This window comes from Panthera pardus, unplaced genomic scaffold, assembly GCF_024362965.1.
Source record: "Panthera pardus isolate Hobbes unplaced genomic scaffold, ASM2436296v1 HiC_scaffold_27, whole genome shotgun sequence".
In the NCBI taxonomy this organism is placed as follows: Eukaryota; Metazoa; Chordata; class Mammalia; order Carnivora; family Felidae; genus Panthera; species Panthera pardus.
The window spans coordinates 45,674,990-45,690,296 of record NW_026526843.1 but is presented as its reverse complement, the minus strand read 5'-3'; the positions used below and the strand labels follow the sequence as shown (position 1 = coordinate 45,690,296).

Sequence of the window (15,307 nt, the reverse complement as noted above, 5' to 3'; positions counted from 1 at the left end):
AGGAGAAGGGAGGCATGTGTTAACTTGGGGCCCCAAGCCAGGAGGAAGGAGAAAATCTTTTCTGCCTTTGTGCTGAGATTAAAGAGAATGAGCATGAGGGTGTCACTGAAGACAGCATTGGCCAAGCAGGCTCCACTGGGACAAGTGGGTGTGGGAGCTGTCTGCACGGCCATTCTACTTGGGAAATAGATTGCCCAGTCCACCTGAGGCTGGCTTGGGAGAAAGGGGTGGTCGCATTAGCAACTCTTAAGCAACATGGCAGGGCCCAGCAGCCAGCAGAGGAATAGAGTTCCCGGGGGGTGGGGGGGTGAGCCCTACTGGGGCGTGGTGTCACAGCAACCACAAGTCACATGCTGGCCATCCAAGGTGCCAGTGCCTGGGAAGAAGCAGTGTCTCCATTGCATGTTGGAAGATTCTGGGGCACCTGGCAGGTGCCCGTGCCTGCTAGTCAGCCCGAAGCACAGGGCGGATGGAAAAAAGTCTTAGAGTTGTAATCTACCTGCAACCCAAACTCTGGGAGAAGGGAGAAAAAGTAAAACTGTGCTCTGTGCAGAGGAGAGCAGTCCGAAAGCAGAGCACACACAGAGTGCTGATGTGCAGGGCACAGTGGCCCAGAGCAGCATCCCATGGAGACCAGGAGAGGGCACCAGGCACAGAAGCAGCTCTGCCCAAGGGAAGCTTCTTGTTGAGCCTGTTGGCCAGGGCTCTGAGGAAGAGGACCATTGCTTGACACATCAATAGCCGTCAGGGAACCTGGCTTTGGTGATGCAAGGGCCAAGGTGCTGCTGGGAGGGGTCTGGCAGTATTGAGAGGGGTGGCAGCGTGACTTGCCCAGATCCACGGAGTGGTTCAATGCACAGGGCTGGGTTCCTCCTTTCCTCCTAGGGATGCCAGGAGCTTGGATGGAGGCGACAGAGATGTCTCCCCATGGACCTGTCATACCCTGCTACCACCCTCAACATCTGCCCTACCACCCCAATGGGGAGTTCATGGAAGGCTCTGCTGGCCCCTTCTTGGGTTTCACCGAAGGTACCAGGGAAAGGGCAGAAAGGAGGTTCCCCCAGAGGAAGCAGAGGCCAACACTTCTCGCTCTGCCAGGAATCTGGGCTTGGGGTCCCAAGGGAGGGAGGGGGCCTGGAGGTAGGTTTAACAGCCGCTTTGCAGGAGAGACAGAACTACACAAAGTGGGCACTCGGAGAGCGGCAACCATCACTGCTATACTAGTGCGTGACATGCGCAGGGATGGGTTGTCCAGTGGTCCCCAAGGACGTGTACACACACCCCAAGGATACTGACCTTCCTATTTAGGCTGGCAGTCAAGGAAAGACACTTTCGTTGAGGGATTTCTCTGCTCCAGGTGCCAGGCACTGTGCCGCCTGCTTCAAAAGTGTTGTCTCTTTCAGTCCTCCCAACACTCCATCCTGATTCCACTAACCCCACCTCCACTCCCCTGCTCCCACCCCCAGCCCTCCAGCCCCTTCTTGAGGCTTATCCTGAGCACTGCAGCCCACCTCTACCCCGCCTCCTGTGAGCACTGATAAGCATGCATTTGTCAGGGAGCAAAGGCCCCCAGTTAGTTAGCGTGGGTTGGTGTCGGTTGGTCGCGTATTTTTGTCTTCCTCTTCATGTAGACTGTAAACTCAAGGGCAAGTTCCATGTCTCACTTTTGCCAATCAAAGCACACACCTTTATTGATGATACATACAAATGGTAGGTTTGGGTGGATAAGGTTAAGTCAGTACAGCACACAAAAGGGGGGTGTAGGTTTTTGATGAATAGGTTCACCATCCATCAGCTCGCAAAGAAGAAGCAGTAAATGAGAAAGAATTCAACCTAAGCGGCAACAAAAGCATTTTCAGCACAAGCTCCGATATGTGTCTGGTCTCCACAAAATGGTCCCGCTTAGACAGGGAGACCACCACGGGCAGGGCATCCCTCATGATGCTATAATAGGATGTTCTGTACCCACATCTGGCAGCTGGAATGATCCCTTTACCACAGGAAGAAGGCCACAAGGGAGTGACTGACAATGCACATTGCCTGCAGACTGCAAAACCAAGAAGTTACTCCAAGCCCTGTGGGAACCCCTGCCTGGCCAATAGGAGTGTGGTCCTCGATTTAGCGAGTGTAACTTTCACTCCGTGATGTGGTGATGGGCTAAGACTGGATCTTCAACAGCACCCACTGCAGATTCTTTGAGTGAGAACACATGTGTGTGTTCACCAGAAGGGTTTTGGGCAGATTCAGTTCCATTCTGTTCGAGATGGCCATTTAAGAGGCCAGGGTGTCCAGGAGAACCTGTCTGTTTCCGTTCCTCATAAAGAGGGACATGAATGAGAGCAGCATTTGGGCACCCAGCAATTCCCCTGCCAAGACTGGCTTTTCGGACAAACCCATCAACAGTTTCAAAACCTGAAGCTCAGCACATCCACTTCCCTCTGCTATCAAAGGAAACTTCAAGTCTGAAACGGACTTGGCAAGCATGTTATTAATAACTGTCATGCTTATTAACAAATTTAATCCAGCCTGCTGCAGAAACGAGTTGCAGCAATGTGACACAGTCTCCCGACACACTTCATTGATGTACATCTTAATCTGCCCCTGATTTTCAATACGTGCATTCAAGTTATCCGGAGCACATAAAGCTTTCTTCTTAATAGCGGGGTCAGGAGTGGGAATCGCGTTTCCAACAATGGAGAGGCTGGCCAAATGACTATTGATATTGTGGATAAATGAAAAACCAGCATCCTTGGGCTGAGCAAACCACATTTTGCCCTGAATGAAAGGACGCTTGGAGAGGTCAAGAACACAACTGAAATTTCTAAAGCTTTGATTACTGCAAGTATTTTTATGTTCGTAAGGGAATGGGCGCTGTTTTACTGGGTGTGTTCGATTGGCCTTGCCCCCACCTGAAGGCCTATCTTCAGTGCCTCCAGGGGCCCCAGGTTCAGTCCAGTCCCCATCCTCACTCCAGGGCCGAGCCATAGTTGTGAAATCAAACCAAATCTCAGGTTCCTCCTCATCCAGCTCCTGGTCATCGTCCCATTCCTCTTCCTCCTCCAACTTGTTACTGTCATCTCTTCCTAATGTTAGTTTGTAAACACAGTAGCAGGCACCAGCCCCAATCATGAGTCCTGCTGCCATCCAACCCACTTCCCGAGCTCGGCCCATGCTCAGGTCTGTGCCAGTCCTTGGGTAGGATGGGAGAGGGACTTGTTCCACCTGATTGAAGAGGATGCTAAGGCCAGGGTGAGTAATGGTGGAGTGTAGTCCTCTTCAGCTTCTCTCAGGTTCCTGTAGCTCTCTTGTGATGAATCTATGGTTGAAAAATAGTATCAGGGCCTTGTGCTGTGTTTGAATTTGTGCCTCACTATACAAACAGGGTAGAGTTTGAGTTCTGGTTGAGAAAGTTGGATTATTAGTAACCTGTTTCTTTGTTATTTGTTTATTATTCTCTATGTACCATTGGGACCAACCATTATGCTTTCAGGCCCTACAGAAAAGGGCAGGAGATAGGGCTGTGCTATGCTATCCAGGAGGGTGGTGACATGGAGAGGCAAACCTTCAGGTAGTCTCCTCTGTCACACACCCCCACCTACAAAGCTTCACAGGCAGTTTTCCCCACCAACCTCTACCAAAGTCAGGTAAATTCCTTCTTCTTCCCTTGTCTTCGGTTGTCAGTGCTCCTTCCACAGAGATTGATGGACAGTCTGGCAGAAGGACAGATGGAAAGACAGATAGCCGGCTTTGGAAAACTGAAAATGTGGTTGGATGGATCAGCACTGAGAACACAGGTCCTAATACCCGCTTTTCTGAATTTTCAGCCTTTGACTTTAAAATATTTTTCACACCCTCCTGACTTTCCTAACGAGGGTTTCCCCCCTTCCCCCATATCATCCGCCATTTCCCCAGCAAAGGCCGCCACACCCCTTTCCCTGCACTGAGATGGGAGGGGGTGTGGAGAAAGAAGGGGCCAGGAGAGGGCGACTCGACCAGGCCCGCGCAGTTCCCAGCCCTTCCTTCTCCGCCACCCCCATCACCACCCCCCACCCAGGGTCCAGGGCTCATCCCACCCTCAGACCGACCTGCACGGACCCAAGGCAGTTTGCTCCTTCCCTCAGGACGAGTTTTGAGGCGTCCTATGGGCCAACAGACCTACAAACCTGCAAACAGACAGGGAACCCAGGGGAGGGAGTATTTGGTGGACGGAGCAGCACTTGGGACACGAGTGCCCTAATTGTGGCACCTTTCTTCGGAGTCTCTGGAACCGCCATTCACTCCCCTAACCACCCGCCCAAAGTCCACCAGTTCTCTCTACTAAATGGGCACGAGGGAGGGGGGTGCCGGCATTTAGAAAGTAGGCGAGAAGGGGACACAACCCGGATCAGCTCGAACCTGAATTCGTGACGCCCTTGGCCCTCTCCTACCCCCGCCGCCTCTAAGCAGAGCCCAGGCTCCTACCGACCTCGCGGTCCGGGACTAGTTTCCTTCTTCCTCCACACGCCTGCAGAGTGATAGGGGTTGGTACCCAGATGGAGGCGACTAGCAGGACTTCTGCTCTAGGCAGCTCTTGGTCACGTGACCACCACGTCACGAATGAGCTCTGGCCCCCAATTTCCACTCCCACAAGCAGTGCGGCAGGCGCCAGCCTGCCCCGTACCTCCCCCCTTCACACGGGGCCCTGTCACTCTTTTCCTCTATAACAATACCGTTAAGCCAGAAGTGGCCTTGGCTCTCTGGTGGTCGAATTTGCCTTTCTCTAATTACACGATGGGGCAGCATCTTTTCCTGGGTCAGCTGTTACTTATACTTCTTCTGGGGGGAAATTTCTTATCTTTTCCTTGGCTCTGAAACTCCTGCCCCCATACCTTCTTTTTCTACTCCTTTGCAATCCGGTTTCTGCACCAAAATTCGGGGGTTTGGGGGGAGTTGCATGAAAGGAAGCTCAAGTAGTTGTGAGGTTTTTATTAATATTTTTGATACATTTATGTTCTATTTCATGCTTTCTTTTTTATTGACTCAAGCTACACTATTTTGTAACCAGAAAATATAATAAATTTATTTCAGTTGGAGAAAAAAGAATTTAAGTTATGTACATATGTAGATACATATATATGTAATACACAAGATTTGCCAGGTAATAGGAAGACCTCATTGATTTGGTTAAGTTAATTTATACCCTGTTGAAAATATTTTCTACTGAATTCACAGGAAATAGCAGGTTCCAAACAGCATATTAAAATTTAAAAACATATCCTTGCAAACAAAACTAATGTGCTTTCAATATGATTTATAGATTGATGGATAAAATGGATGTATAGTGAGGTGGTCAGTGTTTTAATCGTGGTCATTTTTGATACGTGAACCACTCTCCCTTTCTTTGGCTGAACTCATAGTATTAAGTGTCAGATGGCTGAGAACTTCATAGAAGATTGCTGAATGGCTTTCCTTCTGGCTTCAAAGGACATACTTTATGCAGACCCTAAATTCAGATTAATCTTACTGTTCAGATGAACTTTAGAAATTAGTAACTTCACAGATTAGCCTGTTTTTCTCCCAAAAGTCTTTATTCAAAATCTATTCTCAAGTTTTGTAGTGTAACCCATAAGAAATCCATAAATTAAAGAATTCCCTGTTATCCCACTCACTGATGGAAATGAGGCTTAGCAGGTGAAATGTTCATTTAATCACAACATTGGTGAGATATCTCCAGGATCTGTTGTTCATGTACTATATGTCACCCTAGCAGCGGCTTGTGTTCAGCACCTTCCAGTGTAGATAGTGGTGAGGGTCTGTAAGTGAAATCTTTGTCATTTTTCCCTCACAAAAAGCACAGTTTACAGGATCCCAAGCAGTCACCAGGAGAAAGAGGCCTTTTCACTCGCTGCCTTCTGTGACAATTTCACCGTGCCACCCATACAAGCACCTCAGAATAATCCCAGAACTCGGGGACAAAGTATGCAGAAACTAGTCTCCAGACATTCAGCTGTCCCTGCCAGGGAGTCATACTCTAAATATAGACCCTTCAGGCAGCTTCTTTCTTAGAACATTGAAATAAGACACCCTAGCAGGAAGTTCCCCTTGTAAGGGGCCCCTGTGTGGGGGAGGCCCTTTCAGGAGGTGAGTCAGGGAGCCCAGAGTGCCTTGCTGGTGAATATTCAGAAGTCAAGAGCACACCACAACTTTCTGGTCTTCCTCAAAACTTTTGTAGTCCAAATTCCTTCACCAGTATCATGCTATTTCTCTCTAAAACCCTTACAGCATTTCTTTTGCATCATCTCCTTATACTGTTCTTTTTGTCTCCCTTTATTTTCTTCTAGACGAGTGAATTCCATTTATGGAGTTTTACTAACAAATCTAACTGTTCATCATTCAATTTTTGGCTGCTAAGTACTTATATAAATGGCTTTTGCTTGTTTTGACCATATACATTAGAAAGAACTTAGGAGTATGTAAAGCTTAACAAAGCTTCAAGGACAAAAGCACCACTCTTACCTCTCCTTACTAGTATAAAATATCTCCCTCCCCTACTTTGGTATGTTTTCCACTTATTCCAACATATAACTATCCCGACCGTCATTTTCCCAGTCTGTCAGACCTTTCCCGTTTGAGTCCACTCCATCTCTAAAACTTCCTATAAAACATGGGAATGATAACCCTTTCAGTTATCTTACTCCTTTGTCATTCAGATCCACAATTCTTACCAAGGAACCTAGAAACTAACATTTAAAATCTACTTTGCTCTCCATTATAGCTATTTAAGGGCATCATCAACTATTTAAGGGCAGGTTGTTTGCCTGACATACCATTTCAAAAGCAAAAGAGGAAAATCCTTAAGCAATTCTTCAGACAAGCCTGTTAAAAGTTCCTGAGCCTGCAGAAGACTATGTGAAGCCACTGCCAAAAGGAACATTTTGGCTCAACTTGGTATGTAGTCACATGTGACAGGTGTCTTACAGAGTGCCCCCAAACACAAAAGGATCCCCAGATGGAAACACTAATAGGATTGTAGAGAGTGAGAAAAAAAATATAGAAGATTGTTATTTTAAAAAGGTGTATTACTTTATGTACTGTGTTATTTGTTTTTGTACTAAATAATTTGTTTTAGTTAACTTTGTTTGGTTGCAAGCAACAGAAACCAAACTTGGTTAATGGAAACAATGAGGGAATGTCGAAGATCAGGGTCAGCTCTGAGGGGTATAGGTAGGAGGAATTCACAGATAGTCTCTTCAGGATACCACAATTCTGATGATTTTCAGTGTTTTCTTAAATCTGTATTCAAGATTTAAATTTTAGTAGGAGAGTATTGAGTTGGTCTATTTTGGGCACAATGCTCACCCTTTTGCTGGGGAAAATGAAAGGGTATGTAAAACGTAATATGCACTTACTTTCTTTTCACAGGGATAAATGTAAATTGTTTCAGATATTGATTTGCAAGAGCCTTTTAACTACTTTGGATATTAACCCATTGTCCAGCTATGACTGAGATGCTGGGGCCTATGTGCCACAGGATGTCTTAGTTGTAATTTTCACATTAACTAAACATTAGAAAGGTACATTTTGGAAATGGTGATGCACAAGATTGTATTCTAAACCAGAGTTACCTGGCTTTCCTGAAAGGATTCCACAAGGCTGTATATATAGCTCAGTGTCTTGTCCTCACTGTTGTATGATCAACCCCTGACTTTATCTGAAAGCAAAGGCCTCTATCAAGGAAAGAACCCCATTCATAGAGACTTATGTATAAATCGAGATCTGAATACCCAAACCCATGTATCTCTGCATTCTCTCCCAGTAAGTGGGACAAAAGGGAAGCTAAGTCTCAATAGGAGTGACAAATGAATAATTTACCCTGAGAAATTCAACTGTCAGGGGGTACTGGAGGTTTCTGTCAGTTTTACCAGTCCATTCTCCCTGTAGTCAAGCTACTATTTGGGAAGCCACAACCTCAGAAGGTTGCTTGGTGAGCCTGAAATCAGATCAAGGTCATTGGTTCACCTTAAGAAGTGGCTTTCAGCTAAGGAAGCTTGAAATACTCTTACACATTATGGTGATGGCTCTGCCAAGGAAAGCTGAATGTTCCATTCATCTTAGCCAAGACTCCCTCTCCTCAGACAGCACTTGGGTGGGAACTACCAATACTTTTCTCTGACTCTTCTTTTCATACATTCCTATTCTTGAATAAGCCCCACGCTGCACGTGATCTTTCTCCAAATACAGTATCACATAGCTGATTTGGTTTCTGTTTGCTAAATTTCAGTCATATCCAAGTACTGCCTCCTGGAAGTTACCCTGACAAGAATTTCTGTGGAGTTTTGCCTATTCCCAAACTTTCCAGTTTCTTGTTTTGCTTCCATATTGTCTGTGGATTATAAAAGTTATACTCAGATAATAGCCTTATATCTGAACTATTAAGGAATATTCCATTGTAGATCCCATGTTCTGACATTTTTTGATTACTTTTCCCTGTATAAAAAAGTTCTATCATTGCTGACAGGTGAATCACAGAGTTCACCAAACCAGTCAGTGAAATTGTTTTACACTAATTGCTAATTGCTGATTTCAGGCAATTTGGTCTCAGTGGTCTCAGTGTTTCTCTAACACTTATTTTATTTAAAGGTGATATTTCCTATTTGTACTCAAGTATATTTTGTAATGTTCTTTTATGCTACTTACTTTGTCAGTGTGCATGCCTTTTTGGACAGATATCCACTACGTAGCTGTGATTCCTACTCAATCTTTTCTGTGTTACTGGCTTCTGAGGGCTCCACGCCTCTTTCTTGCTGACTGATGCAAGTGTTAGTGTGTAGCTCTCCTGTTTAGAAGACTGGCCTCATCAGGAGATTTATGCAATTCTAGACACTTCAATGGGCTCATTTAGGGTTTGTGTTATGTGTTAGGCCTCAGAAAACATCAAGATGATTTGGAGTGAGGTGTGTAACACTCCCCACGAATGAGAAAATGTGGGGTTTTGGAGGCCATCACCCAACATCACTCTCCAACTCCCACTCTTTTTTTTTCTCTCAAATGAAAATAGCTTTATAGTATTTTTTTTCCTCACAAAAGAATGCAGGTTGGGGGCGGGAGAGGGCAGAACAAAAAGAACAAAAATGTGTTAAGAAAGTAAAAAACACACTCTCACTACAAGTCTCCTTTTCTGATGGCTTTTTCGTTTGAGATCAGGGACTAGATTTCAGAGGAAATGGTAGACATTAATAGCTGGGAGGAGGGGAGGTTAAAGGAGAGGTTGCTGTCCCAGGAGCTTAGGGGAAGGAAGAGGCAATTTTTCAAAAAGTACAAGTGGCCAGTAGCCCCTGGGGAAGATGCTGTCCCTTCCTGGTAATCCGAGGAAGGCAAACACAACTACAGGGAGATGGGGTTAGCAAAGAAGAAAGAGTAACAAGGCCTGGTATGGGGGAGGGAATAGAGGGGGGCGGTCCCTCTTCTGCCGCACTGCTGGTGGGAGGGGAAATTAGGGACCCGAGTTGGTGGATGACGTAGGTCTCACGTGACCAAGAGCTGACGTGTGCAGAAGTCCTTCTTGTTCTGGTCCTTGTTCCCGTCTGAGTACCAGCTCCCCATTGCCCTGAGGGCTAGCAGGCCTGCGGCAGAGGGAAAGAGGTGGAGGAGAAGGAAATTGTCCTGGATTCTTGCAGGTCAGTTCCTGGGAGATTCCATAAGGTGGGGATGGCCGAGGGCGTAGGGCGGAGACCGTCGCGGGTCCTGAGACGCCTCCGTCGTCTCTTCCTCTCGCCGCCGGCTTTCCAAGACATCTGTCCCGCCCGCAGACCATTTTGATGCTACGAAATGGTGAGCAGGGGGCTGTTTGGGGAGGAGCCCAGAGATCCGGAGTTGGGAATCTGCTGGGAGCCGAGGCTGTAATCCGGAAAGGGAGCTGTGGCCTGGGTGTTGGCCCCCAGTCCTTCAGGACAGTGCCGGCGGAAAGGTTGAACATTTGGGGAGGGGGAAGGTGCAAAGGGATGTGTCAGCAGAACGCTGAGAGGGGTTAATAGGGGTGGGAAACCTTTGACAACCAGGCCTCTGAATTAGGAAAGAGTTTCATGTTCTGGGGACTGGTCGTCCACCAAGAGCTCTAGTAGCAGCCGTTTTCCGTCTTTCTGACTGTGGCTGTGTCTTCCTGACCATGGCTCTGTGTCTAGGGGGTCCATGCCTCTCCTGGATTGCCAGTCTTTCCGTAGGTTGCGACACTACACCAGGCAAGAGAAGAGGAAGGAAATTAACCCCAATTGGTGAAGGTCGATTTGAGGGTAAGACTATCTGGAGACCCTGAGGGGCGGTGGTGGGGTTAGGGAGAAGCCAGAGATGGCAATAATCTAGGTTAGGGCTGAGTCTGAGTGTGTTTCTTGTACTCTCGGGACTGTGGTGAAATGGCGTTCAGGGTGTGTGTGTGTGTGTGTGTGTGTGTGTGTGTGTGTGTGTATGTATGTGTGTGTCGCGGGGGCGGGGGTGGGGGTGGGGTGGAGGAGAATGACAGTATGGAAACCTATCAGAGAGTTTGTTCATAATCCTCTCTCAACAGTACTTAGTCCCGATGTTTTCGATCTGTCATCCTGCAGGTCTGCTGTAGCAGGTGGCACCACTTGAAGAGAGGGAGGAAGTTTCCTTGGATCAGTAGAGGTCGGTGTAGGCGTGGGGGCTGCCTGGAATGGGGGAGGGGCTGGAAATCAGCCGCAGTTGGATAAGCTCACTCAATTCTACCTTATTTTCCTAACATCCCTCCCATTTCAGGTTAGGGAAGGGGCAGGCTTGTGCATGTTTTGGATGGCATAGAGGTTAAAAAAAAATCTAACAGCCTGGATGGTGAATCAGGAAAGCTACGGATGTGAACAGTCAATCCATCAAAGTCCTTAGTTCTCACCAGCTGTGGTCTCTCTGCAGATCCAAAGGGTTGTTGGGCGTGGCACACCTCCAGGGGAGGGAAGAAGGGACAAACTGTCTGTCTGGAGGAGGTTAGTGCAACAGTGCCATTCCCTGGGGACACCCGAGGTTGGGGTGCTGAGGCCTCAGCAGAGACTGTGGGCTCCATAGCCTTTATCTAGGCTTGGGAAGAGGGTGGGTTAGGGAGGGTAGGGGGAGGGTGAACTGAGGAGGATACAGAGGGTTTATTAACAATCTACATTTCATACCAGCTACACATTTGTTATGCTCCTGTCCTTCTGTGCAACTCTCTGTGTGGGGCAACACAAAAGAGAAACTCAAATCCCATTTCCTTCCTCCACTCCCAGGTCCACCTCCAGTATCAGCTATTGTGTCCTTGAAGTGGCTGAAGACGATCACCTTCCACAGCCTTGCACCCAGGCCCATAGTGCTCCTCTCCCAGCCTGAGTGAATACTCTGTTCCTTGGTCCCTGCTATTGTCAGGGACGATTGCATGGGCTACGCCAGGAAAGTAGGCTGGGTGACTGCGGGACTAGTGATTGGGGCTGGAGCCTGCTATTGCATTTATAGACTGACCCGGGGAAGAAAACAGAACAAGGAGAAAATGGCTGAGGGTGGGTCTGGGGATGTGGATGATGTTGGGGACTGTCCTGGGGCCAGGTACAATGACTGGTCTGATGATGATGATGACAACAGTGAAAACAAGGGTATAGTGTGGTACCCACCTTGGGCCCGGATTGGGACTGAGGCTGGAACCAGAGCAAGGGCCAGAGCAAGGGCCAGGGCTACTCGGGCTCGTCGGGCCGTTCAGAAACGGGCTTCCCCCAATTCAGATGATACTATTTTGTCCCCTCAAGAGCTGCAGAAAGTTCTTTGCTTGGTTGAGATGTCTGAAAAGCCTTATATTCTTGAAGCAGCTTTAATTGCTCTGGGTAACAACGCTGCTTATGCATTTAACAGAGATATTATTCGTGATCTAGGTGGTCTCCCAATTGTTGCAAAGATTCTCAATACTCGGGATCCCATAGTTAAGGAAAAGGCTTTAATTGTCTTGAATAACTTGAGTGTGAATGCTGAAAATCAGCGCAGGCTTAAGATATACATGAATCAAGTGTGTGATGACACAATCACTTCTCGCTTGAACTCATCGGTGCAGCTGGCTGGACTAAGATTGCTCACAAATATGACTGTTACTAATGAATATCAGCACATGCTTGCTAATTCCATTTCAGACTTTTTTCGTTTATTTTCAGCAGGAAATGAAGAAACCAAATTTCAGGTTTTGAAACTCCTTTTGAATTTGGCTGAAAATCCAGCCATGACTAGAGAACTGCTCAGGGCCCAAGTACCATCTTCACTTGGTTCCCTCTTTAATAAGAAGGAGAACAAAGAGGTTATTCTTAAACTTCTGGTCATATTTGAGAACATAAATGACAATTTTAAATGGGAAGAAAATGAACCTGCTCAGAATCAATTCAGTGAAGGTTCACTTTTCTTCTTTTTAAAAGAATTTCAAGTGTGTGCTGATAAGATTCTGGGGATAGAAAGTCACCATGATTTTTTGGTGAAAGTAAAAGTTGGAAAATTCATGGCCAAACTGGCTGAGCATATGTTCCCAAAGAGCCAGGAATAAATTCTTAATTTTGTAGTTTAGAAGTAACACACATTGTAAACTATTCCTTTTCTCCACCTTGTTTATATGATAAAGGAATCCTTTCAGCTGCCAATTTTGAGTGATGAATATCATTGTATAATCAATGCTGATTTTTATCTGAGTTGATCTTCAGGTCTAAGCTGGATGAATGAATATCACTACCTGTTCTGAAAACATGTTTGTTGCTTTTTATCTCGCTGCCTAGATTGAAATATTTTTACTATTTCTTTTGCGTAAGTGACAGTGAACTAGTTTTTCATAAGTAAGCTCCCTCCTGTCATTTGCATTAACTTTATTTGTATATCATCAATAAAGTTGTGTATTAATGCTGAACAAAACAAGAAGAAAGAAAGAAACCAGCCTTGTCCTTTGGTTTATAATCTAGTTGGAGAGGTAAGAAAAATACAAACAAATAGATAACAATATCTGGACCATATACTCATTGTCAAATGTGCAGTCTCAGAGCACTGAGGAAGCAAAGGCTTCTGTGGGATACAGTAGTCAGCTACAGATTCATGGAAGAAGAGGCTATTTAAAATGAGTCCTGAATGGTGTAGGTAGTTAGGGCATTCCAAGAGCTGGAGTGAGTGGGCACTAGGGTGAGAAAGGCATGGAGGTAGGAACCCTTTTCCTATGACAGTGAGGATACTAGTCTACTTAGAGTGGAGAGTGTGGGGAATGGAAGTAAATAAATTTGGAAAGCTGAACGAAGCCAGTTTGTGGAGAGTTGTTTCAATATTATCCCACTGAACACCAAGAGTCATTAAATATCTTTGACTAGAAAGAACAATTGGAATTCATATAGAGATTCCTCTCTCATCAACTGTGCAGCATCTGCGAGGGTGTGGATAAATGGATCCTATCAAACTCTTGTGGTAGGAATAAGTTTACACTGAGTTTGCCCAAGATTTGTGGAGGGCCATTTGGTAATACATATAAGCCTTAAAGTTTGTTACTCTTTTGTCCTAAGGAAATAATTGAATAATTAGCTAAAGGCTTTATGGACAAGGTTATTTATCCCAGCACTGTCCAAAACAGTAACAATTGGAAACAACTAAGTGTCTAGCACACCAGAATGGTGAAATAAATTCAAGAATGTTTACACAGTATATATGGTAAATATGTTGATCCAAATCCATGTTGCCAGGAAAAGATATTCATCCTGCATTGTTAAATGAGAAAGGTAGTTTAGATAGCAGTATTCATAGAATGATTCCTTTTCTTTTTTGAAGATAATAAAACATATTTTAAAGTAGACACTAACAATTACGGAATTATAGATACCCCAAAAGTAACTGGCTATATTTGAGTGGAAGGATAATGAGTGATCTTTTACTTTTCTTATTTTTTATTCATCTATGTATTTTTATTTATATAAAATGAGTATTGGTTTTTTTGGAAATTATTGAAAAAGAAAGTGTTGGCAATGAAGCAGGTGATTGGAACATGTACTGAGTGGAAAAAAGAATTTAGATTAAAAATGAGATGGCGTGAAGTTTCCTCTCTGAAATGATAGATGAGTGATGAATATGGGGCTGGTCATGAGGACTAAATTAAATAATACATGCAAAATACTTTGAATGTTCTGGCACAGAGCAGTTAATTAAGAAAAATAAGCACTCTTAATTCCCTAGAATGCAGGGTTGATAGTTTTTTTGGGGTGGCCTTTGTTTTGTTGGGGGGCATTCTGCCATGTGTCAGTGTCATTTAATAAATAAGAACAACAATAAAAGTTAGCATTTATTAAGTGACTACTGTGTAGAGTTCTGTGATTCCTCCAAGACAACTGTTAAAATAATTTCTCAAAGAATAAGATTTCCTTATTTCCAAAGGCTCAGTGTTTCTTCAGACATGATCTCACCAGCTTTCACAACATATTCCAAGTGAGATCAGGGAAGGGTAAAATCCTCCATTCAGTTACCAACTGCTCTCAGACCCAGGCTTCTATATACTTACCTTAATGTTGTAATAGTAGACAAAAGGGTCAGGAACTGGTTGGCTTAAAGTTGTTGCATACGAGGACCCTATTGAATGAAGTAAAAGTGGAGACTCATTTGACACCAGTTTTAAGGATAGATTAGGGAAAAGGCAAGTAACATTTTTTTTCTTGCTCTATTATTAGGTAGGAGAAAAAGATTTGGGAGGGGAAGGCTAATCCACTTAAAATAAATTGAGTTTGAGGAATCTATGTGACATCCAGGTGGAGACAGCCTATTGTCATTTGAATGGATTTAACTGGCACTCAGAGGAAAAATAAAGACTTGGGAGCCATCATAAGATGAATGGTAATTGAGGACATGGGAGTGGATGTGGTTTCCCAGAGAGGAGGTGCAGAGTATAAGAGTGGAGGGGTGCAAAAGGAACTGTGGCAGCTGGGGAGAGAGCACAGAATTGAGGCTGAGTGTATACCCTTTTAGACACTTTCACTATCCATATTTCTATATATTGTATACATAAAATTAGATGATACTGTATATAAATTTTCAGAGCCTGATTTAAAATCTTTCTAATTTGCTCCTAAAAAATATTCATTGAAGATACTTGAGAAAACGGAGGCAATGAGAACACACTTGTTTTCTGACCCAGATGTGTAGCTTGAACATCTAAAAAAAATTCACATCAAGCCATGTTGAATTTGGGGTGCTGAGTGATTTTTTTTTTTTTTTACTTAACCTCATTTGAAATGTGGGTAAAAATGAGGTTAAGTAATAAAAAGCCACCATGTGGCAGGGGCACAGCCTGACTAGCATCCAT

The 15,307-nt window shown here is 44.9% G+C and overlaps 2 protein-coding genes across 7 annotated transcripts; one reads left to right on the top strand and one right to left on the bottom strand.

The window, feature by feature from the left end:
* Nucleotides 1-1,660: 1,660 nt before the first annotated feature.
* On the bottom strand, nucleotides 1,661-4,593 carry ARMCX6 (armadillo repeat containing X-linked 6). Of its 4 annotated transcripts, none has more exons than XM_019439562.2 (4): nucleotides 4,466-4,593; nucleotides 4,086-4,163; nucleotides 3,630-3,755; nucleotides 1,661-3,316 (listed from the first exon to the last, which is right to left on the bottom strand). In XM_019439562.2, the coding sequence occupies exon 4, from the start codon at nucleotides 3,169-3,171 to the stop codon at nucleotides 2,272-2,274; it is 900 nt and encodes a 299-aa protein (XP_019295107.2). In that variant the 5' UTR covers nucleotides 3,172-3,316; nucleotides 3,630-3,755; nucleotides 4,086-4,163; nucleotides 4,466-4,593; the 3' UTR covers nucleotides 1,661-2,271. The 4 variants fall into 4 exon arrangements, with proteins under 4 accessions (XP_019295107.2, XP_019295110.2, XP_019295108.2 ...); XM_019439565.2 differs by having other exon boundaries at nucleotides 3,636-3,755; XM_019439563.2 differs by having other exon boundaries at nucleotides 4,396-4,572.
* A 4,907-nt stretch (nucleotides 4,594-9,500) lies between these two features.
* ARMCX3 (armadillo repeat containing X-linked 3) lies at nucleotides 9,501-14,304 on the top strand. 3 transcript variants are annotated; one of them, XM_019439557.2, is made up of 5 exons: nucleotides 9,501-9,656; nucleotides 10,189-10,268; nucleotides 10,578-10,638; nucleotides 10,900-10,970; nucleotides 11,247-14,304. In XM_019439557.2, exon 5 carries the CDS (start codon nucleotides 11,393-11,395, stop codon nucleotides 12,530-12,532), a length of 1,140 nt encoding a protein of 379 aa, XP_019295102.1. In that variant the 5' UTR covers nucleotides 9,501-9,656; nucleotides 10,189-10,268; nucleotides 10,578-10,638; nucleotides 10,900-10,970; nucleotides 11,247-11,392; the 3' UTR covers nucleotides 12,533-14,304. The 3 variants fall into 3 exon arrangements, with proteins under 3 accessions (XP_019295102.1, XP_019295100.1, XP_019295103.1); XM_019439555.2 differs by having other exon boundaries at nucleotides 10,161-10,268; XM_019439558.2 differs by lacking the exon at nucleotides 10,900-10,970 and having other exon boundaries at nucleotides 10,161-10,268.
* Nucleotides 14,305-15,307: the final 1,003 nt, after the last annotated feature.

Excerpts from the sequence above, each read along its gene's own strand:
- ARMCX3 (XM_019439557.2), top strand. The coding sequence starts at position 11,393 with ATGGGCTACGCCAGGAAAGTAGGCTGGGTGACTGCGGGACTAGTGATT.
- ARMCX6 (XM_019439562.2), bottom strand. The coding sequence starts at position 3,171 with ATGGGCCGAGCTCGGGAAGTGGGTTGGATGGCAGCAGGACTCATGATT.